Source organism: Elgaria multicarinata, chromosome 3 (genome assembly GCF_023053635.1).
Source record: "Elgaria multicarinata webbii isolate HBS135686 ecotype San Diego chromosome 3, rElgMul1.1.pri, whole genome shotgun sequence".
Taxonomy (NCBI): domain Eukaryota; kingdom Metazoa; phylum Chordata; class Lepidosauria; order Squamata; family Anguidae; genus Elgaria; species Elgaria multicarinata.
This window is the reverse complement of record NC_086173.1, coordinates 105,626,382-105,654,251: the sequence shown is the minus strand read 5'-3', so window position 1 is coordinate 105,654,251 and position 27,870 is coordinate 105,626,382. Positions and strand designations below refer to the sequence as shown.

Sequence of the window (27,870 nt, the reverse complement as noted above, 5' to 3'; positions counted from 1 at the left end):
TGAAAGGCAAAATAAATAAATAAATAAATAAATAAATAAATAAATAAATAAGTCCAACATTGATGTGTAAATATTATGCTTACTGATTTCCCAAATTCTCCCAGATCCTAGTTATTCATTAATTCTTTCCAATAAATTAATTCTCCTCTGTAGCTCTGTCATTTCCAAAATGGAAAGTCAAGTTTTCACTCTCTGGCTGGTCTTTTCTTCGCAGATAGTATTAGCAGACCCAGCTGTATATCAGGTATTTGCCTACTTTATGTGGTGTGTAATTTTTCCTTAAAATGTGAAAATATGAGAGATCTAGTCATTGAATTCAACTATTGTAAGTGGGAGAGCTTTAGCTACTCATTGGAGATTTAAGGAATTTACAAGGGGGTATTCAGACAGAAACAGGACTCAGTGGTTTAGGGAAGAGGTTTTCCCACATGACTGAACTCTCTTCTTAGAAAGTATAAATATATTTTTGCAATAGTTCCAGAAATAGATTTTAAGAACAATATTTATATTTAGTTGACATTCAAGTCAATCTGTGACACAGCTTTAGGGATTAAGGAGGGCACAGCTGGAAGTGACATTATATTGTCACAGGAATAAATACATTTAAATGCCCCCTGAAGGAATGTTTTAACCTAACATGTAGGGGTCTACAATAAATTGTCAGTGTGTTTCCTAAGATCCACTGAGGTCCTCTCCCATCTATTTCTTTTGCTTTTATAACCTAAAAGTAAAACCCTGTAACAGAGTAATCTTGCTAAATCCTAATACACTCACCCTACATTTAAAGAACATTGGAAACTGTTGACTTGAACTGTGTTTTACCGCTGTTTCAGTTATTTATTTTTATCCTGCCATTCCACCTGGAAGGGCCCTCCAGATATTACTATGGTGGTGCCCATTCACTTCTCCAAGGGCGAATCTACACATGTGGTTCTAACATTGTATATGACTCCTTTTAACGTTATGAATAATCATGTTTTTAAATGTCTCAGGGCACACTCATAGATTATAGGATTAGTTTCCTTCCTCTTACCCGTTAATACTCCACTCTCTTTCTCGTATCGCTTTACCATGGGGTTTCTTTAAATGTTACATGCTGCGCCTTGCTCATTACAGTGCTACGCCCACTTCCTCTTAACTGCGAGCACAACTGCTAATTTCGGCTCCAAAATCAGATGTCCAACCCCCCTTCCCCAGGGCAGTGATTGGCTAAATGGGTAAGTTTGAACATAGGGGCAGATGTAGTGCTAATGCTGAGATGGGACACAAGCTACATGATGCTACGATTTCTCGGCAGTAACAACTGAGATATATTTTCTGAAAAAGTAGGAAAAAATAACAATGAAAAGCCATGAAATGAAGTGCGTCATGTGGCCCATAGAGTTATTGTAACTCTTGCTTTACGTTGTATTACATAAGTGTAGATTCCCACCAAGTAAATAATATGAGAACTTCCCTTATACCGTATCAGACTCTTTGTCCATCAAGCTCAATAATGTCTATTCTGGCTCTCAGTGGCTCTCAAGTTCCCAAGCACAAGGCCTGATCCATTGAACTGGAGATACCATGAACTTCCTTCAAGCAAAGCTAAGGGTTCAATCATCCAGCTATGGTCCTTTTCTGACAGTCACCATATTATGACTTCTAAGCCATTCAATCAATGTTTAAGAAAGACTTTGTCCTAATCAAGTTAGGGCAAATACACCCATTGAAACAGCTTCCAAACATGGGATCGGAACCTACATGTGCAAAAGGGTCCCCCCCCTTAATCCAAGGCACATAGAGGCCCACACAGTTCCCTATATAGCTTCTCTTCTCCACCAAACAGATGATGGATGGGGATGGGATGTCAGCTTTCCAGAAAGGGATCCCTCCAGACCTTTGTGTACTGTTTATTTATTTATTTATTTATATAGCACCATCAATGTACATCGTGCTGCACATAGTAAAAGAATAAAACAGCAACACCTTGCTACATAGGCTTACATTCTAATATCCCATGACTGTCATGTATCCCTATTTTAATTAAACATTCAGAATAGATATCTGTTAATATGGTTTTGGTCTCAAATCATTATTTTTTCTTTGTACATCAAAATATTCATGACGTAGATAGTCCAAGGCCACTGGCCATTTGGGCAAAGAGAACACCACCCTGCAGGATGTTCACCTCCCAAAGGCAGCCAGAAGCTGTTTTGCAACATGCAGGACACACACATACCGTTTAGGCTAGCAATGAGTTCATCTTCTCTTTCTCCATGTGACCTGTAACCTCTTCTGCTTTATCACACTGTCCTGCCCCATCCTGCTTTGTTTGCACTCTCTAAAAAAAGAATGAATAAAAAGTCAAAGTTTAAATAGTGAGACATTCTACAGTATCAAAAATATCATTTTCATCACCGACTAAATGTGACATTTCCATTACCATACATTTTTGTATTCAAGGGAAATGGTCAATGGCTGACCAATAAATATAGGAACTTGAATTGGCGGGAATCGAATTTGTAGTATTAATTTTATACAATCCTTTTCTTCTCTTCTCCAGAATGCTATTGAAATCTACAGCCTGCATGTGGACTGTAAAGTTACATCACGGTTTGCTCACACGGTCATAACCAGCAGAGTCGTCAACAGAGCAAATGAATCTAAGGAAGCCCTATTTGAAGTGGAATTACCCAAGACAGCCTTCATCACAAACTTCAGCATGTAAGCACATCTCTTGAAGTGTTCCTGAGTCTGTTCTGGGCTGCTTCAACAAGACAATGCCAGGATGAAACCCAAGAGAAATTTCCTGGCTTATGAGAGGAGATGCCTTTGGAGATGTTGTCCCTGTTATCCCTCAAATATACATGTTACAGTTTTGGAGGGAAAGAGTAGATATGTTTGCCAATTATAACAAAGCCTAAGATATTCTTTTACAGAAATTTTACTAAGAGTTAAGCACTGCTAACTTCTATTAACTTCTTCTATTAACTTCCATAACTTGTTCTACTGCATGATTTAAGATCTGAAAGTGCAGAAAAGATCATACCGGGGGCACATAAGGTTTAGTTTTCTTTCTGTTGGGACCAGTCATCATAGATCTACACATCACCGTGTCACTGTGTTCTCCTTACTTCTCTCTGGACCTGCACCTCTTCCTTGTAATTAATGATTTACACAGTTGAATTGTTGATTTTTAAGGACCATAGATGGAGAAACATATCCTGGAATAATCAAGGAGAAGAAATCTGCACAAGATCAGTATGATGCTGCCGTTTCACGAGGGCAAAGCGCTGGATTGGTCAAGTAAGCAACAGAAGGTCCCCTGGCTTTTTAGAAAGTTTATTCCTCCTGTTAGTGCTCCATCACATCTGAACGTTTGCCCTTGTATTATCCCCCTCCGTTTATTTAGGTTTGAAAGCCTTATGTTTCATTCATCTTCACACCTCTCCTCAGAATCGCTGTTTCCCCCCACCCCACAGATCTCACTGGTACCTCCCCTTACAATCTATTGGTTGTTCACAGGGACACCTTGCCCTGGCACGCCTCCTGCCTTTTATCAGCAGTGCCGCCCACCCTCAGAACATCGGATTGAGTACAATACACATACAATAAAAGTACACGTAGAGGGTCGAGATCATTGATGGAAAAACTTTTCCTTCCCCACACTTGAAAACCTCACAAAGAGGGGGGGAAGAGGCGAGGTCAGGGCAAGACATGGACGGCGTCATCTGAGTCCCTTGTATGTAACACACCATGACAGTGGGCTGTGATGGAGCTATTAGTAGAATCCTTAAACTGGAAAGGGAGCATTTTTAGTTTTGCTCAGACTTCCATAAGCAGAGAGGCTAAATGCACATAGTGGAGCGGATTGAGGTTGTTCCCACTGCCCCTGCTGCCCAGTCTACACAGTGGTATAGAAAAGGGAATTGAAATAGTGGTATAGAAACAGTTATTCCAACCCATTCAGCTTTCATCAGCCTTATGTGAGAAGCAGCTAACCCCACAATTTTTGCCCTATACAACTAGGGATTTCTGCATGGCCTTAGTGTCTTTGAGACGTTGGTGTTTAGCTAAAGTGTTTACATTGAACACTCTATGATGACAGCACATTAGTTTAATGGGTGACAGGACTGATGCCTTTGGAAACCTTTTGACAGAGGATGATAGATTGATAGACCTACACACTCTCCACTGTCCACCATAGGAACAAGAACCGATAAATATCTACACAAATACAGCCTGAATTATGGTTCCTTATTTCCAGATCGACTGGAAGAAAATTAGAGCAGTTTCATGTTTCAGTCAACGTTGCAGCAGCAGCTAAAGTGACCTTTGAGTTGATCTACGAGGAGCTGCTAAAGCGGAAGCTGGGAAAGTATGAACTGCTGATTAAGGTCAAGCCCAAACAGCTGGTGAATCACTTCCAGGTAAACCCTTCGAAGATATTGTCCTAAGGGCCACTGTCTGCAGGCATCACGTCACAGCTGGAAGGTCTGAATCTGGTCTGTTTCTTTTCATTTTCCTCAGATTGATATCCACATCTTTGAACCACAAGGCATCAGTTTCTTGGAAACGGAAAGCACCTTCATGACCAATGAGCTGAGCAATGCCCTCACCAAGGTCCAGGATGAGACCAAGGTACAACCATCTTGATGCCCTTGAATGAACACAGCACTTGTCCTCCGATGATAACGTGACTGTTTTCATCTGTACCTTTAATTTTCAGGCCCACATTTCATTTAAGCCAACCATATCTCAACAAAGAAAAAGCCCCGAACTGGAAGAAACTTTGCTCAATGGAGATTTTCTCATCCGTTATGATGTTAAAAGGAGTGTCGCTGCAGGCGATATACAGGTAATGAAAGGAAGACTGTAACTACAGTAAGTACCTTTGCTCATTTCCATCCCCTTCTTTTATAAAATGTAAAAAATTAATATATTAACACCACCTTTGTTTGTTTGTTTTCAGATTGTGAATGGATATTTTGTCCACTATTTTGCACCCAGTCAAATGCCGGCATTTCCCAAAAATATAATCTTTGTGATAGATAAAAGTGGATCTATGTTTGGCAAGAAAATTCGGCAGGTAATTTGCCTCAAAATAGAACATTTTTGGAGTTTTCTCATGGTGTTTTTGTCATGTGAAGCTTGGTGCATACCCAATAGTAAAGGCAGGAACATAGTCTCTTCTTAAGGGATCTACTGCAGTCATGGCACCCTGACCTTCCATTTCTCAAATCCGCTGTCTCATCAGCTGAGTACACAGCACAATGAAATACAGCACAAAAAATCAATTTTTAAATGGATTTGAAGATGCTTTGTTCCCATTGCTGCAACCCTGGAATTGTCTTTGAGGGAAAAGAACATCTCAGGTGCGAAGAGTAGGTGAACCGTTGCACTCTTTGGAATGTTACCTTCTCATTGAATGCATTTACTTGAGAAGAAGAGATGCAGCACAAATCAACGAGGATGATCAGGAGTCTGGAAACAAAGCCCTATGAGGAGAGACTGAAAGAACTGGGCATGTTTAGCCTTGAGAAGAGAAGATTGAGGGGAGACATGATAGCACTCTTCAAATACTTGAAAGCTTGTCACACAGAGAAGGGCCAGGATTTCTTCTCAATCATCCCTGATTGCAGGACATGGAATAATGGGTTCAAGTTACAGAAAGCCAGATTCTGGCTGGACATCAGGAAAAACTTTCTGACTATTAGAGCAGTATGACAATGGAAACAATTACCTAGGGAGGTTTCTCCCACACTAGAAGCCTTCAAGAGGCAGCTGGACAGCTGTCAGGGATGCTTTAAGATGGATTCCTGCATTGAGCAGGGGGTTGGACTTGATGGCCTTATAGGCCCCTTCCAATTCTTCTATTCTATGATTCTTAAATTCTACTGCTGGAACCTTAGATCAGTAAATGCCAGTTTAAATAAATCAATTTATTTAAAAGATGGCCGGAAGCATGCAGTTAAAGGGGGGAAGCATTGTTTGTAAATATACGGACTAAAACAAAGGATATTGCAAGAGGGATAATATCTCTTTCGTGATGTAAAGTGTCTCTTTATTAAGGGGAAATTGCTGGTGGAGAGAGGCAACCACTTGGCTTGAATTGAATACTTACTTCCCCTCCATTCACTTCAATAAGACAGCACGATCTAGTGGTGGAAGATCCTGCTTTATAGCATGTTACCACTTTAAAAGCGGTTCTTTTCATAGCAGAATTTCCAGGAGATAACATGGGAGACCTGCAAACTTTTGTGAGTGGCCAATCATAAGTGTGCATTAAATTGCCCATTTAGAGGAGCCTGTACTAATGATCTAAAATGAAATCTCAAACTGGAGTCAAATCATGGTCACAACCCAAGGGTAAAGCAGTGGTTCTTACTAGTATGTTCTTGGACAGATCCCCCTCCACACACACACAAACACACACACAACTGGCATGTACTTGTCTTCGAAGCTGCTTCATGTGTTACATTTCTCCTACACAAAAAGCATTTCCATCCAGGAAACTGTCACATATCATGTGGCTTTTAGACATATAGACTGCGTTCTGATGAATGCACGCATGTAGCCCTCTTCACTTCTCTCCTCATGGTGGGAGCAACCAAACCCGGTCATCTTTTATTAACTATAAAATCCCATTTTGTTTAAACTGAGAATTTCAGAATGAGCCAGAACATTAAGTCTCTTAAGTTCTATTGTTTCCTGGTTAGACAAAAAACCCGGAAAGTATAGTTATGGAAGACTTCTTAGGGTGACCATATGAAAAGGAGGACAGGGCTCCTGTATCTTTAACAGTTGTATTGAAAAGGGAATTTCAGCAGGCGTCATTTATATATATGGGGAACCTGGTGAAATTCCCTCTTCATCACAACAGTTAAAGCTGCAGGTGCCCTGCCCTCTTTTAAATCTGGTCACTCTAGTATAGCTCCTGCATCTTTAACTGTTGTGATGAAGAGGGAATTTCACCAGGTTCCCCATATATACAAATGACACCTGCTGAAATTCCCTTTTCTATGCAACTGTTAAAGATACAGGAGCCCTGTCCTCCTTTCCATAGGGTCACCCTAAGACTTCTTGTATGGCTCACCTGAAGAAAGGAGCGAGGGGGCTCCATTCATAACCAAAAGAACCATTCATATCCTGGCTTATTAAGCCAAGAGATGTTTATCCAAACCCTCTCTCCCACACCGAGAAATTTTTATTTGAACGCATGTCTCATTTTAGGCTTCAGATCCTGACCATGACTATGTGCCTGAAAGTCATGTGCTGCTTTATGCGTTTTACAGACAAAAGAGGCCCTGCAAAAGATTTTGGAAGATCTTAACCCTGAAGACCACTTTAACTTTGTCATCTTTAGTGGAAATGTTGCTGAATGGCGTCCATCTTTGTTGCAAGCCACAGAGGAGAACGTGGAACTGGCTAAACAATATGTTCAGACCATTTTTGCTCAAGGAGGTAATTTTTTTTTACCAAGTAGGCTTGTCAAGCTTTTCAGTAGAGTTTTAATCAGAATGGTCACTGCAGACTATTTTTAAAAATGTACTTGGTGCAGTTATCCAATCTCTCATTTTCAGTCCTCTATTTAATTTTTCATTCAACAGCCTGATGTATATTTTCTGCTCAGACATATGGTCACATTCCTTCTTCATTCCTTTTTCTTACTTGAGCCTTCCTCTGTTCATTTTTAGATTTTGCAACAAAATATTAAGTGTATAGCTTTAAACTTCCACACATAGATTTCTACTTATATAACTCATGTATATGATTGATTTATTTCCACATTCTATGTTTCGAGTGTACATACATTGACATCCAACTTTCCTCATACCTTGGAAATCTCCTCTATAGATCATCGAAGAAGAATCCAGTTCTGTAGTCAAATCCATCATTATGTTCTCTTTCCTGTTACAGCAACAGATATCAATGGGGCTCTTCTGACTGCAATTCATTCCCTGGATAAAGCCACCTCTGCTGAGTTATTGCCAGACAGAAGTGTATCAATGATCATTTTGCTGACAGATGGCGAACCCACTAATGGTAAGTTAGAAACAGCAAAGGAACCTCTCCCCAGGCCCTTTACAACAATTTGCATTTTCAAACCTTTCTCAAAAGTTTCTCCTGATTAAAATCTTCACGTCTTACAAGCATCTTTACACATTTTTACTGTTATTGTTTTTCATTGTGTTTATGTGTTTATTGCTTTTAATATTTTAACTGCTTTTATGTATTTTATTGTTGTAAGCTGCCTTGTGAGGGCTTTTGCCTTGAAAGGCAACTAAGAAATGTTTTTTTTAAAAAATAAAATAAAATCTTTCACATTCAATCATCATTCCTATATCTATATACCTATCAAGGAAAGAACCAAATAAGCAAGAAAGCTCAAATTAGATAAAAGGATGAAGCAGATGAGGCAGATTGAGAGAGAGAGAGGGGAGGGATTTAGGGGATCATCAGAAGAGCATTTTATATCCTGCTCATTACTTGACACTGATGGGTTTTTGTGGATCCTATTCATAATGCTGTCCACCTCCCATGCATCTCCCACTCTTTCTGGCCTTCTTCCCATGACAAAAAAAAAGACCCCGGTAAGTCCCATTTATTTTTAGAACTGGAAATTGCCGCAATCTCCTGCTGTGTACAGTAGAAGTGGCATGATAAAAACACCTACAGAATGAGTTACATGGTCATTGTTTACTTCCTCTTCTCACTTGAGAAAGAGGAAGTATTGTGCGATAGAAGCCGGGGAGGAGAAGCAACGGTAGGGAACTGTGATTTTCCCCCATCTGATGAAGCTCTTAAAAACACACATAAGAGCTGATCCTCAACTGTTCTTATGATGTATATATATCCACAAAATATCCTCATATTTTGTCACTCTCATTCATTCCTTGATTATATATGCTTGTATCATCTTTGGCTGCTAGGAAATTCTAACATCTCTGTTTGGTTTAGTTTTAACCTTCTACTCATGTAGTCCTTGAGTTTTAGGAGTCAGTCCTGCTTTTCTGATCCAAGCCTGTTGTCCATCATCATGTTTTAGATAGCTCAAACGTATCCTAATATTAACATATTACTGATTTATAGTACAGTCACATTCTAGTGCTTGTTATATTATTCTGCTGTATCCTGAAGTGTTCTCTCTCATTCTTTAAACTTGCAAAATCCTTGCAGTGGAAATCTTGAAAAACAGTAAAATAAACAAACAAGCATGAGAAAATGTGAGAGCAAGACCTCTTGAGATTAATTTGCCATGTCCCAAGAAGTGGTACTTGCAAAAAAAAAAAAAAAAAGGTTGCATTGTATCATCCCTATTAAAGGGAGTCACCCATTCAGGCCATTCCCTCCAAGCAGGGTTTCCATTCACACTCCCCATGTTCTGTTTCAGGCAGCAGAGCCCTGCTGAAGAATGGGTCAAGCTCAGTTAAAGCTCTGTTAGAAGATTGGCAAAGGGGACATTCCAGAAACATAGCCAGACAGGTCCAAGGTCAGGTCTTAACAAGAGTGAGCAGCACTATGGAAACCTCAGAGTGGAGCTGGAAGCCCCATAGACTTAGCTTGTATCTTTCTCCAACAATTAGCAGATTATGAATGAGATTTAAGTAGGGGTATGTCTTCCTTTAGGTTCTAGCTGTGCCCCTGCACACAATGAGACCTTCTCCCTTAAAAGGGCCTTGGTTGCTCCAGAAGCCTTTGATTATGTTGAGGAAACTGTCTTGTCGTGGTAGCTTTGAATGTGGAAGATGGTAGTGTGACACCTCCAGATAAAGTTTTCTCAGTTTGCAGAAGTAGAGACCTTAAAATGTGCTTTCGGGGTCTATCTTTTTCATGGTCTGAGAGGACAGTAGATCAGTGTGGATCCTGACACCATGTTTCCTGGTGTGTTTTTATCAGGTGTTACTGATGTCAATGAGATTCAAGCAAACATAAAGAGGGCTAATGAAGGCAAATACTTCCTCTACTGTCTTGGCTTCGGCTTTGACGTCAGCTATTCATTTCTCGAGAAGATGGCCTTAGACAACGGGGGAGTTGCTCGGCGTATATACGAAGACTCGGATGCAGCCCTGCAGCTCCAGGAGTGTGTGTGTGGGGAATAGTAAAATCATATGCAAATGTTTTAAATACACAAATAAAATCACGTCTCAAAAGTTTATTCAGGTATACTAAACTCTGCCTCTCTAGGGCCGTTTCCACACCAGATTAATAATCCCTGGGAAAATCTGATTCTTCCTGCAGTCTCAGGATCATCCCAAGACCTCGGGAGATGTGTGGGCACCCATCCCGGCTTAGTCCCGCTTCCACATGAGTAAATGTTAGGAGGCAGGAAATGGGTACCAGGTACGGAGCTCTTCAGGCACTCCATGTCCATCAAGGGTGGAGGGTTTTTTTAAACAACAACAACAACAACAACTTACCTTTAGCTGGAGTGCATGTGTACTCATCTTGTGGTAAAAAAATAAAAATAAAAATGGTGGGCGTGTCGTGCCTCCTTCCTCCTTAGACAACAGGTGAGTTGCTTGGCATATCTACGAGGACTGCAGCTCCAGGTGGGGGGGGCAATAGTAAAAGCATATGCAAATATTTTAAATACACAAATGAATTCATGTCTCAAAAGTATCTCCAGGTATGCAAAAACCTGCCTCTCTCTATTTCTTCCTGATCAGGACTTCACATTTTTTCTTATGGTTACCTTTTCTATCTTTCTCTTTCCAGGGCTTTTATCATGAGGTCGCTACTCCCATCCTGAAGGAGATTGAAATGAAATATCCAGACAATGCTGTGCTGGAAATCACTCAGAATAATTTCAACCTGCTCTTTGATGGCTCTGAAATTGTAGTTACTGGAAAGCTTGGAAATGAAACAGCTGTTTTCCCTGTGGAAATCAATGCTCTATTGGTAAGTACTGGATTAAACATGGCTTCTCTGCATGAACAACATCATTATCGCTGAAGCAGTTCCACAAAGTCATTTCATGTCTGAGGGTACTTCCAGACTATAGGCTTGCACTGTGCTGCCCTACCCCTCCACCACACACAAATCTAATCCTCCAGATCCTGCTCTAGCTCTACTACTAGAGTGACCATATGGAAAGGAGGACAGGGCTCCTGTATCTTTAACAGTTGCATAGAAAAGGGAATTTCAGCAGGTGTCACTTGTATATATGGAGAACCTGGTGAAATTTCCTCTTCATCACAACTGTTAAAGCTGCAGGAGCCCTGCCCTCTTTTGTATCTGGTCACTCTAGCTGTTGAGATTGAGTGTTACGTTGCTTTGTTGGAGTGCTTTTTTATTCATAATTATTTGATTTTATGAATGCAGTCAAACGATGTCTACTGTTCTCGAGTTTTAAAAGTCTGTTAAAATTGATATAACAATAGTTTGTGTAGAAAATATCATGTGTTGCTTGTTCTGACTGGGTGTTCTTCTGTTCAAATTGGGCGTTACTATGGATAACACACTTTCCCCCCTTGCAGCATACTAGCAACCTGACCCTTAAAGAAGAGGCAAATGTATCAGAAAAGGAGCAAGTATTTCAGCATCAGGAATACATCTTTGGAAATTTCATTGAGAGATCGTGGGCCTACCTAACAATTCAACAACTACTAGAAAAACAGTAAGAGAATAACAATTCTTTCTCTGGTGCTAACTGCCGCAAACATGCCATTCTAAGTAAGAGCTATATTCTCTCATTTTGTTGGTGTAGTTTCAGAACAGAGACAAAGCAATATCTTGGTTTGCACTGGTAACTCCTTGGCTTTCATTATGTTTCACAGGCCATAGCTAAACCTAAGGTTTATCCCTGGATCATCCAGGGGTCAAACCTGTTCATCTAGGTGACACACGGGATCCAGTGCTCAGGCAGGGGCGAACCCTGGATGATCCCAGGATAAACCTTAGGTCTAGCTGTGGCCATAGTCTGTTTCAATGGAAGAGAATGAATATTCCTAATTCAAAATCTGGGTTTCTGCAGCATGTAATCACCTCTATTTCATTTCTGAATTATGTGTCAAAAACGACAGTGCTGATTTTGCCTCTGCATTTTAGTGTTTCAGCAGTAGGAGAAGAGCGGAAAAACCTGGATGCCCAAGCTTTGAATCTCTCCTTGAAGTATGGCTTTGTCACCCCACTCACTTCCATGGTGGTCACCAAGCCTGATGCTCAAGAGGTGGCAAACAAACCTACAGAGGCAGGTAAAACAGCACAAAAGGTTTCATTGCCAAATAGTAGCAATACATCTTAATGTATTGTAGCAAGAATATGCAACATGTATCCAAGATGTACCCAAGGACTGGAGAATGGCCAATGTAACACCAATTTTTTTAAAAAAGATCCGGAGGATCCAGAAAATTACAGACCAGTTAGCTTAACATGTTAATATATATTTCTTCTTAGTGTTTGCTATTGTTTTATTTCTTAATGATATTTACATTACTATTGTTTTTGTATAAGAGGGTGTTTTATTATGTTTTTGTATGTGTGTGACCTGATTGGTTAATGAGCGATAAATTTGTAACCTGATGAGATCTGAGCTGGTGGTGGTGGTTGACCAAGAATGACATCTTGGGGTTGTGGTGGACAGCTCGATGAAAATGTCAACCTAGTGTGAAGCTGCTGTAAAAAAAAAGAAAAGAAAGGCAAACTCCATGTTAGGCATAATTATGAAAGGAACTGATAATAAAACTGTCAATAATACACTGCCCTTATATAAATCTATGGTGCGACAGTTCTGGTTCTCGCACCTAAAATATATTGTAGAGATGGGAAAAGTGCAAAAAGGGGCACCTAAAATGATTAAGGGGCTGGAGCATTTCCCCTATGAGGGTTAGGTTACAACAACTGGGATTATTTAGCTTGGAAAAAGGTGAGTGAGGGGAGATATGACATACATGTACAAAATACAGTGTGGAGAATGTGGATAGGGAGACATTTTCTCTCATAATACTAGAACCCAGGGTCATCCTATGAAGCTGATTGGTGGAAGATTCAGCATGTACTTCTAAATGGAAGTACTTCTTCACAAAGTGCATAGTTGTTAAACTATGGAATTCACTACCACAAGAATTAGTAATGCCACCCATCTGGATGGCTTTAAAAGGGTGTTGGATAAATTCCTGGAGTAGAAGGCTGTCAATGGATATTAGTCCTGATGGCAATATGCTACCTCCAGTATCAGGGCAGTAGTTGCTGTTTGTGGATCCCTGGTTGAGAGTTGGTTAACCACTATGTGAACAGAATGCTGGACTAGATGGACCTTTGGTCTGATCCAACAGGACTTTTGTTATGGTCTTATATTTGTATTGATTCACAAGACAGGTCATTTTTTAAAGTTAATTTTTTTAAAACAAACTCTGTTCTGTCACTGTTTCCTACATGTCTGCTTAAACCAAACAGTTTCTTATACCCACTCTTTTAAAACGTAGAACTAATAAATACAATGGGGACTGAAACAATTATCTGTTTGAGGCCATGTGTGCACACCTTTTTTTCCTTTTCTTTTTTTTACAACTCTTGCCAAATCAATGCACCTGTGATGAATTCACAACTTATGACACAATCTGTGAAGACATCTTGGAATGGAGTGTAGTTCCCGTATTAAAAGACATTGGAGCCTTTTCAAATGATTTCCAGAACCAGATTCTCCTCTACTTGGGCTACACCAATCCTACTTTGCTGTTGATTGGCTCACTGTGCTGACTTCGACGTCTGTACACAATGGGATATCTGTTACTCATTAGATTTTAAGTACAGCACTGGAGAGGAGGAGTGCACAGGCTTCAAAAGATTAAAAATGTTTGTTGATGGAAAAGTTCATGAAAGGACAGGGCCTTGGTTCAGAAATATGGTTAAAAACAAATCAAAGGGCTATAGAACCTACTGTGGATTAATGGAAATTCTACCAATCAAACCCTATATTAATACTATATTTTGCTTAAATTACATTACAAAATTGCTTGGCAAGCCAGTGTTATGCAATCGCTTGAGTGGTCTTCCCAAACGATGCCCTACAGCGCTGGCTGCGAATGATAGTTATTTCTTAGGCCGTAGCTAGACCTAAGGTTTATCCCAGGATCATCCCCGGTTCGTCCCTGCCTGAGCACTGGATGCCCTGTGTGGCACTTAGATGAACAGGTTTGACCCCAGGACAATCCTGGGATAAACCTTAGGTCTAGCTACGGCCTGACTTTGGGTCAATCAGTATCTTTCATCTTAAACCCTCTCACATGATTATTGGGGGGATAAATAGCAGTTGACCATGCACGCTGTCCTGAGTTCCTTGGAAAAAGGAGGGATAAAAATGTAATTAATTGGTTGGAATTAATTTTTCTGCCAATCAGCACCTTAGGTACCTAAGAATTGTGGCACTGTACAACTCCTTTGAAATAGTTTAGTTCAAAAGGCTCTATCTAAAGGTAAGCTACCTAGAGAGCTTCAGCTATGGGGAGATATAGCTATGTAAATAATAATAATAATAATAATAATAATAACAATAACAATAACAACAACTGCCACGAGTGAGAAAACAGAGATAATAATAACAACAGGGGTGACAGATTAGCAAACCTCATCTCACTAGCATGAAAGACCCATGGCATAACCAATTAAATGCAAACATGGTGCTGCTGCTGGTGGTGGTGGGATAAAAATGAGGCTTACACTGCAACACGGATGACGTTACTTCTGTATTGTCTCTTTGTCCAGATAACGAGATGTACATGCACCATCATCCTTTTGGTGCAGGTATGTATCTGCATTAGTGATTTTAAAAACAGCAACTTAATCCTATTTATATTGTCATAAAAATGTTCTAACCATGTGCATCTCCCATAGGTATGAAGATGAGCCCAAGCCATCCTGAGAGTTACATAATGCTTGAGTCATCAGATTATGATTTTGATGTGATGCAACCCATGTATGATCCCTTTCCATTACCAGGTATTCTTATTATCCCCTTATCTCAAAAAAAGCTTTACAGGGCAAATGCAGGCTCAAAGAAGTGCTTCCCTCTATGACTATATGTTGTTCCAAACTGTTCTTCTCATTTTTGGAAAATCTTCCACTCTTTTTATGTTATAAAAAGAGGATACTGAAGGCTTTTCAACACAAGGCATTTCTTATGTGCTTGTCATTCCCTGCTTACGTACCCTGAGAACTTGGGGGCTGATTGAGGCCACAGCTAGACCTAAGGTTTATTCCTGGATCGTCCAGGGGTCAAACCTGTTCATCTAGGTGACACACAGGGGATCCAGTGCTCAGGCAGGGGCGAACCCTGGATGATCCCAGGATAAACCTTAGGTCTAGCTGTGGCCCTAGTCTCACTGCTGGGTTCTTTATAGCTCTCCATCATACTTATTTATTTTATTATTTTATTTATTACATTTTGATACCGCCCAATAGCCGAAGCTCTCCTAATGCAATCTCATTCCTTGTTGTCCTCGCTGGGAAGTGAGGGGATAGCTGCTGCCATCAGCTGAGACAGGACTGAAGCTGTGTCCTCCAAAGAGGTCTGCTGCTTGGACACCTGGTATCCTGCCAGCCAGGCCTTTACTCTTGGCTGTGTTTCTAAGAGCTTTTCTATTCAAGGCATTTGTTGTGCACTCGTCATTCCCTACTTATGCTTGTTTACAGGTTCTTTAGATGATGTATAGACCTGCTAGCTTTGCATCTGTGTCTAAAGAGCACTTTTGGCAGGGTGTTTTTTTTTTTTTTTTAGTACAGGGAAAATGTAATATTTATTTGTAAAAGTGACATCTCCTAGAGTTAGTAACCAAAGGCACTTAGCAGCTAATCCATCTTTCCCTCCTTAATGCCTTTTCCATGATAGGAAAAAAGACAGAAGCAGCAGTGGGAAAACGCACGAGGGCTGCAAATGGCAGGTGTCACTCGGACTGCTGTAAAATTCTGTACATGAGGCAGGACTGCACAATAAAAGCTTTATCTGGAAGCATTCTGACTATCCACAACCAGGGATGCTTAAGGTGTCCAGTTTTTAATGCTTTTGCCAACCCAGCCCAGGAGACAAAAATGGGCTTTCCAAGCAGTGGGGCTGTTCACACATAACGCTAAGCCACTGTGGGTAAATTTCCCTGGAGGGCTGAAGGCCTGGCATCTATTTTGAATATGCAGTCACTAGCAGCAAGATCATAACTTGCTGTTTTGTTTGAACCCAGCATTGTGGATTGTTTGAGGGGGTTAGATAACCTTTAAATAACCCATAGCTTGTTTTAGAGTTATTTGAAGGTTGTCTTCCCACTCAAACAACGCATTACACGAGTTTCACATGACACAGCAAACCATGGCAAACGGGGGTGCTGTGCAAAAAGGGCACACGGCACAACACGACAGCCCCAAGAATTAATTAAGCCATGGGCTATTAATTTATTAAGCCATGGGCTGTTATGCCATGCAAACCATGTCAGTAAGTCACATTCATGCTTTGGACCAGCTTTCTCCACCCTGGTGCCCTCCAGATGTTTTGAACTATAATTCCCAGCATTCCTTACCATTGCCCAAGCTGGCTAGGGCTGATTGAAGTCCAAAACATCTGGAAGGCCCAAGGTTGGGAAAGCCCGCTTTGGTCTATAGAATACAGGGATCTCGTTTGTACGATCAGCATAAACTAAATAAGCCACTATGGCTTGTTTAAGCTGTGGAGCGTCCCATGCATAATTTGCATATTCATCTGCCTGACTGCAGCTTGTCGTGTTGTCTGAACCTTAGGGGTATGGCTTGTTTGTGGGAAAAACAACCCTCAAATAACTCAATCATAGCCCATTGCGACATTCTCCGTGAGGCATCACCATGTTTATTTGACCTCACTTGTTTGGAAGTAATTTTCTGCTTTGAAGTTTCAACTTCCTTTGGTCCTTTCAGCATCTGATGTTTGTTGTTGTTGGTTTGTTGGTTTGTTTTGAAATATATATTCAATATTACATGTTAAAAGTCATTATATATTTAATTATTATAGGGTTATTTCAATAGACCACATTGTAAACATATTCATTCAATTGGGAAACAAATTGTTTGGATTTGCTGCAACTTCTAAATGTTTAAATTTATTTCTATTTTTCTTCATCACTGACATACTTTTTTAAAAAATGAAATGTTTCTGTTTTGTTCTAGGTTTCTATCATTCAGTGTCCCCCCAAAAAAGTAAGTGAGTATGAATAACTAGGGAATTTATTAGTTTTAAATTATGCCTGTTCTGTTTCATCATTGGTTGGTATGCATGAAGCAACCATGGTTTAGATTTTTAAAAACATTGTGCCTGTAACAGCATGTTGTGAATTGCTTAGGAACATCAGGCAGTATTTCTTTTAAAGTATTTTTTTACATGCAAATAGTTGAGAGTCTATATATTTTAGAGTCATTTCCCAGTGTTCTATTTATTGCATCCTGAGAGCTAAACTAAACTAAAATTAGTTGTGTAAATGCACCTAACATGTATGTTATTTGTTACATAAATAGCAGCCACGGGAAAGACCTGAGCAGACTCAGGACCTGGGAGGGTGGGGAGAGACATGTAACTCATTCTCTCCTGGCTTCTGTCCAGGAAAAGAAATCACTTCTCAGAAGCTGCTGCTTGACTTTCACTGGAAACTTCCATTGACAACAATGGGTTATAGATGGGAAGGTGGGCAAACAGACCCTCCCATAATTTCCAGCCCTTGACCCAGGTCCTCTGGGTAATGGTTGTAAATTCTTCCCAGAGGACCTGAGTGTGCAGGGTGGGTTTTATTAGAGAAGGTGATTCCACAGGTAACCTGGACCCAAACCATGTAGAGCTTTAAAGGTAATAACCAACACTTCATACTTCACCCTGAAACTAATTGGCAGCCAGTGAAGTGATTTTAGAGTCATCATTTCTTGCTGCCCTGTTTTCCTTTGTTTACCTACTGGACGTTTCCTCTGTAATAACAAAATAATAAAGAAATAAATTCAAGAGGGGGGGGAGTCAAACTGTAGTGGCTTCATGTATATATTTACCCTCAGGAAGTAATAATCACCAGCATCCTTTTTCACAGCAGAAACAAGGCATTGATTAAAAGCACTAAAGCCACCTATAAACCAGCTGTCCACAGCCACTTCCTTGCCTTAAAAATGACTCAACTTTTTTTTGAGAGAGATGAAATAGCAACGTATTCTCCACAAATGTAGATGCCTGTAGCACTACCCTCCTATCATTTTAAAAAGGTTTTATTTTGATGTGGGCAATGAACTGATGATAGTTGAGGCACACGGTGGGTGACCCATTTAAGATCCATTTGTTTTATCTTTAATTGGTTTTTTAAGTATTGCAGAGCACTTTTATGTCTATGCTTTGATATTTACTGTATATACACACGTACCACTTAAATGAGTATTATAGCACTATGCCTCTCTCTATATCCTTTCCAGCCCCTGCCATTTTAGCAAGGTTTTCAAAAAAAAAAATTTTTTTAATTAGCTTCATACAGCTATAGCTTTATTATAACCATATATCAGTTGTTAATTGTTGTGAAGTGCCCAGAAAGCAGTATAAAAATGTAATAAATAAATAAATAAATAAATAAATAGTTTTAAAATTGGCATTATAGAAGTATAACACTATACCCCTATAATGCTATATTAAAGAAAATACTGCTTTGCCTTGTAGTACTGTGTAAGAATTTGTGAAATAATCCAGTCCATAAGAAATCCAACTGTAGAACATTAATAATTTCTATATTTTTAGGTCCAACAAAAATTCCTGGTAAGTCATATATATTTATTTTTCTATTAGTACATCCCACCCACCCTGAAATGATCTAGATATGGAATCCTGTGCTGAGGGACTGAGTTTTAGTAGGAAAATATCTGCTGAGGTGAGGAAAATGTTAAGCATCCCACACAGCTATGCCATTCTTCAGATCAAATCCAAGCCTTCTGAGGCTGCTCTTCATTTAAAACAAGGATCCACACAATCTCCATCATGAATTGCAAGAGCAGGTGTATGGGGCTGGGAGTTTGTGTATGGTTCTGCCTTTTAAAATACAATACTTTACTTAATAAACTACAGTAAAGGAAGAAGGGGTTCTCTAGTAAAATTAATTAGTTAGATGCTCTTTCCTGTATGATACGCTGCTTCGTCTACACAATACATGCTGCAAGAGGCAGATAATATGGGGTAAGTTGAATGTCTTTGCACCATGCAACTGTTTGCATTCTGTTTGCCATAAATGTGAATGCATCTTGATAGAATTGGCCCACTGATGAACCTAGGAGATCTCTGGCTGTATCACTCATCAAAACCAAAGAAACAACTGCAGTGTCTTCTTCCTATCTTTTTTTCAGACAGTAGTAGTGAATATCCACATTTCATCTTACAAGTGCCTGGTGATAATGCTTCCATTTGTTTAAATATTAATGGACAGTCGCAAACATCCATAGACCTGCTATCTGATCCAGACAAAGGTATTCACTTCATAGTCAACAGCACAACTTTCATTGTCTGTTGTTTTGTTTTTGTTTTGTTTAATTTGTGTTTCTATATGGAATCTAGTGGGCTTGAAACTCTATGGAAATGCTTTCCATAGAGGTACATGAAGACCTCTGCTTTGGATGGTCTTGGCAACCCAACATGGTTTACAATGAAATCTCTTACTGTGTGATTTTTCTGCTATTAATTTCATACATTAATCATAATACTTGGTCATTTAGAAAGTTCATTTCAGTCGTTCAAAGTGCTTCACATACATTATCTTAGGGATCCTTACTGCAACACTGTTGCAGTTCCCAGTGTTTTTTATTATGATGATTTCTTAGTCAATAGGTCAGCATACATATCTCCCTGAGCTCCATCAGATGAATGTTTTATTGTACGCTCGTTAATGGGCACTCACAGATTTTCATGGGTCCCTCTCACGACATCATCTGCCTCTTGCACCCCTCCCGCCCCTTCTAGCCTTCTTCACATGACAAAAAAAACACCACCCCAGTAAGACCGACTTAGTTTTAAAGACGGACGTTGCTGCTAACTCCTGCTGTGAACAGGAGAAGCTGCGGGATGAAAATGGCCCACTGAATGGGCCACGTGCAAGTTGTTTACTTTCTCTTTCAAAAGAGGAAGTAATGAGGGACAAACATGTGGGCGGAGAAGTAATGGTAAGAAAACATGATTTTGCCCTGTTTGATGACGCTATGAGTCAGTAGTATTGTTTTAAGATTTGAGGGCCCAATCCCAAAACTTCTTTCTTTTATGTCTGTCTGCATCACCTGTTTATCTATCATCACATAAGAACATGAGAAGAGCCATGTTGAATCTGACCAAAGGGCCATCTAGTCCAGCATGCTGCTCACACAGTGGCTAGCCTACCTGTGGGAAGGCCACAAGACGTGGAATAGTATTGTCCTGGCTCACATTTCCCAGCAACTGATACTGCCTCAAATCTTGGAGAGAATATGTAGTACCCATCGATAGCCTTATCCTCCATGCCTCACATGACATGTACAAATGCCGAAACTAATCAAAACAGATTATATGGATGCAAATCTTTGCTGGCCACGCATCTGGTTCACACTTGTGCAGTGTGATTCTACAAATTTCAGTGGGCAATCAAAGTAGGTAGAGATCACTATTGGTAAGAGGCAGATTTTGTTGCTCTTGTTATGTTTATATTGTCGTTATATTTATACTAAACTGTTGCTTGGCAAGCAGTGATACGTTTCCTGGGCCTAACCCTCTGTTCTCTGACTAATGTATTTTCAGGGATCCTCGTGACTGGCAAGCTTGGGGAAAACAGACAGTTTATGGAGTTTAAAGTAACCTATGAGATGCTTAATGTGGAAATCGGTGTGACAAGGGAAGAAATTGTACTGAAAGATAAGGGCTATGCACACTCTTTCCAATGGACAAGTACTGCATTTTTATCGTTCAACGGGTAAAAATTGCTCTTTGCAGTTTCCTTTCATAGTTAGTGGGCACTGAGCCTACCCCTTATATAAAGTCACTTTCTTACAATTTCCATCTCTTACATCCATATAATTCTGAAAATGTGAACAAACCACATGCCTTTTAGATCCTTTCCCCATCCTGGCTACTTAAAATAAGCAGAGCTAGTCTATCAGCTTGGACATCAGATACAATTAGTGCTTCCTTGAGGGAAGGGGAGGTCCAAGCTGCCTTGAAAGAGGCGATACTTTATTTCTTACCAAGGTACCGGAAAAGGGGAAATGGTGTCTTATCTCCAGACAGTTTGGGATGACACTGACAACTTGGAGGGTTTTTCAGCCTGTTCTGGCCTTGTTATGGGGCAGAAACTGCCTTAGTCAGCTGGCTGCATGATTTGTGGTGAGAAGTAGACATGGGGAGTGCAACATGTGGATTCTGTTGGACCTACCAGCAGCTTTCAGTATCATCAGCCACGTTCTCTTTCTGGACAGCCCTACCAGGGTAGGAGTTGGTGGCTTGGGGATATGGTGCCTCTGGTCCTGTTAGAGTACGTGTTCAGAAGGTGCTGGGGAATTGCTGCTCTGTACCTTTTCCTCTGCAATACCATGGGAGTCTGTTTTATCCCCAGGGCTTTTTAACAGCTCCATGAAACCACTTAAATTAATTCCAGGGAGGCAGTGGAAAGCCTGAATTTGCATCAGGAGATAGTTATGATCTGGATGAGTGCAAATCAGATGAAACTTTATTCATTCATTCATTCATTCATTCATTCATTCATTCATTCATTCACACATGTATATGCCTCTTCCCAACAAAATGTTTGAAGTGGTGAACATAACGACAACAAACACGGGGGGCGGGGGAGGAATAGCAATAAGATACAACAATCACTGATCAACAATAAAACTATAAATGTAGCTGGCTAAGTCACACGTTAGGGAAAGCCTACATAAAGAGATAGGTTTTAAGAAAATGTTTAAAGGTCAAAGCAGTAGATGCCTGTCTCATATCAACTGGTAGAACATTTTGTGCTGTAACACAAAATTCTCTATTACTGTGCTCTTAAGGTGAACCTCAGGACCATATGGCACCATCAAAGGTGCTTCTTCTGAGGATCGCAGGCAAGAAAATAAGGTGTGAAGTGATTCCTATAATAACCTGGCCTCAAGTTGTTTAGGGCTTTATATATTAACCACAAAACCTTAAACCTGGTCTGGCTGGCTGGCAGGCAGTGCAGTTCTTTTACAAAAGGCGTAACATGCTGTCAAAAGGAGGCCCCTGTAAGCTGTCCTGCAGCTGCATTTTGCACCATCTGCAGCTTCTGGACCAAACCAAAGGGTAGTCCCACATTACTGTAATAGAGTGTGTTGCAAAAAATTAGTTTTGAGATTACCAGTGCCTGAACCACCACAGCTAAGCTATCATGGTCAGGAAGGTCCATAGATGGTCTATCCCTTGAGTTTCCAATGACAAAGATGGGTCTAGGAGCACTCCCAAGCTACACACCTGTTCCTTCATGGAAAGTGCAACACCATCCAGGATAGGCAACTTACTTATTTCCCGGATGCACTTCGGAGCAAAAAAACCCAACTTCAAGTATAATCTAATGGGATCTGAGCTGGCAGTGACCGAACAAGAAAGGGATTTTAGGATTGTGGTGGACAGCTCAATGGAAATGTATTGTCCATGCAGTGTGCGGCCGCTGTAAAGAAGGTAAACTCCATATTAGGCATTATAAGAAAAAGAATTGAGAATAATAGTGCTAGTATAATACTACCTTTATACTGATCTATGGTGCGACTACATTTAGAATACTGTGTACAGTTCTGGTCACCACATCTAAAAAAGGATACTATAGAGCTGGAAAAAGTGCAGAAAAGGGCAACTAAAATGATTAAGGGGCTGGAGCATCTCCCCTATGAGGGAAGGTTACATCAACTGGGATTGTTTAGCTTGAGAAAAAGGAGATTAAAAGGAGACATGATAGAGGTGTACAAAATTATGCATGGTGTGGAGAATGTGGATAGGGAGACATTTTTCTCCCACTCTCAAAATACTGATTGATGGGAGATCCAGGACAAATAAAAGAAAGTACTTCTTCACACAGCCCATAGTTAAATTATGGAACTCACTACCACAAGATGTAGTGATGGCCACCAATTTGGATGGCTTTAAAAGAGGGTTGGATAAATTCCTGGAGGCAAAAACTATCAATGGTTACTAGCCCTGATGGTTGTGTGTAATCACCAGTATTCAAGGCAGTAAGCCTGTGTGCACCAGTTGCTGGGGAACATGGGTGGCTGGGTGCTGTTGCACCATATCCTGCTTTGTTGGTCCCTGGCTGGTGGGCCACTGTGTGAACAGAGTGCTGGACTAGATGGACCCTTGGTCTGATCCAGCCTGGCACTTCTTATGTTCTTACCCACAGCGCACAGCATTTCCATCTTGACACTATTTAAACTCAGTTTATTGGCCCTCATCCAGCCCAGTACTGGATCAAAGCACCAGTCCAGAACCTGCAGATGTTATAAAGAAAACAGAACTGGATGTCATCTGCAACTATGTCCATACCCAGTTGGCTACTCTTTAAACTTAAACTCTTTAAACATAAGAAAGGATGCTGCAGCATCCTAACCTGCGTTAGGCCCCCAGTAGGCCTGAGCTGACGTAGGTGCTGTTTACCACTGCCCTCATCACCTATTGCTTTGGATGGTCATTTGAGGGGGCCCAGGGCTTGGCCCTGTGGTTCACTCCTAGCTGTATCATCACCAATGATAAAAATTACCATTATTGTTCCTTTATGTTTAAGCTTCCATGGCTTGATCTCTCTTATGGTGGTCTTACGTTGTTTTTACCTGGGCTGGGATCCAATTGATGTTCCCCTGCTAATGGGAGACATCAGTCAGCAGAATGGGAAGGGAGTGATTTTTGCCAATTCCCCCTACCCTTGTAGTTCTTTTGCACCGCCCAGTCCCCAAATCTTCTCTGGAATGTTGGGGATCCATTCTAGCATGGGAGGTATTGGTGTGGGGGGACCTAGAGGAAGGAGGGAATATCATTGAAAATCACCCCCTTTCCATTCCACTTCAAGATGCTTTCCGTTAACTGAAGGGAACAAATTGGCTGTCACCCTGATGTTTTCTTGCATTGAAATAATGATTTCACATCAACATGTAATTTAAATAATATTAAATTTATACAACATAATACTAAATATTTATTTATTTATTGCATTTTATACCGCCCAAAAGCTGAAACTCTCTGAAAAGTTGTATCATTATGAAAAGTATTTGAAAAGTTGTATCATTATGCATTCAAAAAGGTATTTCTTCTTTTTTAGATTGACAATGATAATTGAAAAGGAGGAGATCCTCTCTCTGACAGGACCAGGCAACATCACAACACATGTCTACTATAAGAAGCCCCCTCTTGATTTCCTTGGACTGTACTTCCAGAATGCTGATGATTTTTCTGACAGAGTTGCTGGACTTCTTGGTAGATATTCAAATTTTAAAGTGGACTAACAATAATAACATGTATTGTTCACTGTAGCTTTTATGTAGCTCTTTAGTAGGCACAAACAACTTCACATACAGTATATTATATCTAGGGCTGTACATCACCTTGGGTCGAATCCTCGAATCTGAGGTGAGGTGGCTCGATTCGGCCCGCCTTGGCCCTGCTCCAGCTCAGTACTGGGCTGGCCTAAGGCAACCTGAGGCCAAAGCAGATTGGTACCAAAAATCCTCGGTGTGCTTTGGGCCACTGCTGCTGCTGCCACCACCAAGACTTACCTGTAAATCGTGTCCTCCTGCTCCTCTTTATGGCCGCCATAGTTTCTTCCTGCACCCAGCTGGCACCCAGGAACCTGCAAGCTGAGTTACTTTTTTGAGGGGGGGGGGGGGAAGCAAATCTTGTTTTGGCATAAAGGTGAGGCAAGCACCCTCCAAAGCACCCCGAGTTGAATCAGGGCCATTTTGGAGGCTCGAAAATGCCCTCTGAAGCAAGCCCTCTGAAGCACAGCCCTAATTATTTCATTAATCTGTCCCTCTATGGTGGGTTAGGGAGTTACTGGGTGGCATAAAAATGTAATGAAAAATGAATGAATAAGTTAGTATATCTTTGTATTGCAGATGGAGTGATGGTGGTGTGAGGGGGAGTTCTGACAGGGTAGCTCTCCTAAGCCACCTCATGATCTCATGGCTGAAGCTATATTTGAATCAGGAACTTCCTGGGGCTTTTCTAGATTATGGGTTTGACCCAGGGTGGAGTCACAGTAGTGGCAGGTCATCTACATGACACAGCTGCTATTGTGAAGCCATCCAGGGGCAAACCCCAGAAATTCCACTGAAAAGAAGTTGGGAACTTATCCCAACTTTTTTGTCTGCGGAGGCATGTCACAGCCGATGGCACCCCCTGATTCATTGCCATCAGCTGGACAGAGAAGGGGCAGACCTCCAGGAGCTCAGGGGAGCCCCGTGGTAATTTTTTTTAAAATGTGGGGAGAGGAATGGGCCCCACACCTCTATAAATAAATAAATAAAAAAACAGGGGGAGGAGAGGACTGGGGCCCATTTTTAACTCTTCACTTACCTTTTTGTCACATATCGAGGCTGTAGCTAAGTCTTGGCGTTTCTTCTTGTATAACATTTTTAGAATTCGACCGTTCCCATCGGTCTCTTCCGCCAATACCCTTGTTCATGCATTGGTTATTTCTCTCCTGGATTATTGTAATCTTTTGTTGACCTGTCTTCCTTCTTCTCATCTTCCCCCACTGGTCTCCATTCATCATTCAGTGGCTAAGATTATTTTCTTGGCTTGTCGTTTTGATCACGTCACCCCACTTCTAAAATCCCTTCACTGGCTTCCTATCTCTTATAGGATCTAATACAAGCTTCTTCTTCTCACTTTTAAAGCCCATCATGATCTGGCTCCTCCCTTCCTCTCGTGCCTTACTTCACTTTACCGTCCTGCTCATGCCCTTCGCTCCAATAACACCATTTCTCTTACCTGCCCAAGAGTTTCCACTTCTCTTTGCTCATCTTCGCTCACTGCCCCCTATGCCTGGAATTCTCTTGCAGTGCATCTGCAGACCATGACGTCGATTTCAGTTTTTAAACATCTCTTGAAAACGTTTCTTTTTTCGAAAGCTTATCAGTCATAGCATGCTGATACCAGCCTATATTTTAGTTTTAATGTCCCCTACCCTGACTGGTTCTTCCCCTCCCTGCCCTGTCTGTTACTGTGATTTTAGATTGTAAGCCATATGGCAGATTGTCTTGTTTTGTTTTGTTTTGTACAGCGCCATGAACATTGATGGCACTTTATAAATTATTATTATTATTAATAATAATAATAATATTAATAGGATGTTCCAAAGAGTGGAACAATAGTAAAGGCTCTATTTCTAGCCATGATGGACAGGACGAACAAAATCTTGCGTACCACCAGTAGGGTATCTCTTGATTAGTGCAGCAACTAAGCAGACCAGTAGGGATCAGGGGATGTCTTAAGTATTGTGGACCTGAGTCTTTGGCCATGGCTAGACCAGGCCTATATCCCGGGATTGTCCCGGGATCATCCCTGTGCATCCAAATGACACACAGGGGATCCCGGGAGCAGGCAGGGACGACCCCTCCATTTGCCTGGGATAATCCTTAGGTCTAGCTAAGGCCTTTGTAAACATGTACCAAAACCTTAAACCTAGCCTGACAGCATAAGCCGATCCCATTATCAACCTGGCTGCAATGTTCTGCACCAATTGCAGCTTCCATACAACTGTATGGAGCCCCACATAAAGCGCAGTACATAACTGTAACCTAGAATCAGGCAGGAAATAACCTGCCTTTGGGGTGGAGCGCCTATTCGGGCATAACCGAGGTGATTTTTGTGTGTGTTTCTCTGTGTCCCCCAGGGCAGTTTTTCTTTAATACACAATTTGAAAGAAACCTTGGTCAAAGTCACGAAGGGAAGAAAACCCTGCTTGTGCAAGGACAACCACATGAGGCCACAAGGTAAAACGAATTGTCTTGTCTCTGATGTACATATTTGAAACATGCTATGTTGGCCATAATTTGTCATCTTTTCTCTAGTCTAAAAATACTCGGTGCTTCTGAACTTTTCTTTCACCTCATACCCCAGGCCTCTCCCTGTTTGTGAGGGAGGCTTTTTTTAAGGAACAGGAATTTTGATTTTTTAAAAATAATTAAAGATAGTAAATGGGAAAATATTTCTTTGCAAATGAAACCATTTTACTTTGGATTTTTAAATTGGTAAGGTATCCGTGGATATGAAGAACTCACAGAGGATAGTCTGCCTGTTTCCTAAGCTTATTGTAATCTCGTTCCCACTAGGGATCAGAAACACATTTACTATTATTATTTATCTATTATTATTATTATTGTTATTATTATTATTATATTTATGTCCAATCTTTTTTCCTCCAAGGATCCCAAGATAGTTTACATAATTCTCCTCTCCATTTTATACTCACAACAACTCTGTGAGGTAGAGTAGGCTGAGAGTCAGTGACAAAGTCACCTGCTTACAGTCTTCCCCGCTATGAAGTTGTATTTATACTTAAATAATAATAATAATAATAGTTTTAAATCTGCACTTATATACATAATTTAACATATGCAAAATTTATGCAAACTGGTTCCTCTTTTGACCGCTTCTTTTGTGCTGCATTTCTTTTTCTTTGGCAACACTTAAGTGGTCACCCAATTTTCAAGAGGGCAGGGTGGAAGGTTCTCACACATCTGCCTTTACTGCTACTATTCTTCCATTTTTTCAGCCAAAGCAAGAAAGATTACAGGACTGGATCAGTTGATGGAACTCTTTTCTGCTGGTCACTGGATATAACTCCTTGAAGAAGAAATTGTAAAGCAGTAAATAATATGTAATATTTTAGGGTTTCCCCTAAAAGACAGCCTGTAGATCTTTAAAATAAATAAAGTAATACAAAACAGGAA

At 40.6% G+C, this 27,870-nt stretch overlaps 1 protein-coding gene across 1 annotated transcript; it reads left to right on the top strand.

Moving 5' to 3' along the window:
- The first annotated feature begins 161 nt into the window (after positions 1 to 161).
- Positions 162 to 27,870, top strand: LOC134395132 (inter-alpha-trypsin inhibitor heavy chain H4-like). Its single transcript, XM_063121153.1, has 22 exons — positions 162 to 244; positions 2,546 to 2,706; positions 3,184 to 3,288; positions 4,250 to 4,412; positions 4,513 to 4,623; positions 4,712 to 4,840; positions 4,955 to 5,071; positions 7,278 to 7,446; positions 7,903 to 8,028; positions 9,883 to 10,065; positions 10,703 to 10,884; positions 11,463 to 11,602; positions 12,034 to 12,179; positions 14,689 to 14,727; positions 14,818 to 14,922; positions 17,110 to 17,139; positions 18,701 to 18,718; positions 19,300 to 19,419; positions 20,714 to 20,885; positions 24,237 to 24,391; positions 26,811 to 26,910; positions 27,693 to 27,870. Exons 1-22 carry the CDS (start codon positions 170 to 172, stop codon positions 27,766 to 27,768), a joined length of 2,622 nt encoding a protein of 873 aa, XP_062977223.1. The 5' UTR covers positions 162 to 169; the 3' UTR covers positions 27,769 to 27,870.

Coding starts and splice junctions, on each gene's coding strand:
- LOC134395132 (XM_063121153.1), top strand. CDS start 170: ATGGAAAGTCAAGTTTTCACTCTCTGGCTGGTCTTTTCTTCGCAGATA. Junction 10,066..10,702: donor TGCAGCCCTGCAGCTCCAGG/AGTGTGTGTGTG, acceptor TCTCTTTCCAGG/GCTTTTATCATGAGGTCGCT. Junction 24,392..26,810: donor CAGAGTTGCTGGACTTCTTG/GTAGATATTCAA, acceptor TGTGTCCCCCAG/GGCAGTTTTTCTTTAATACA.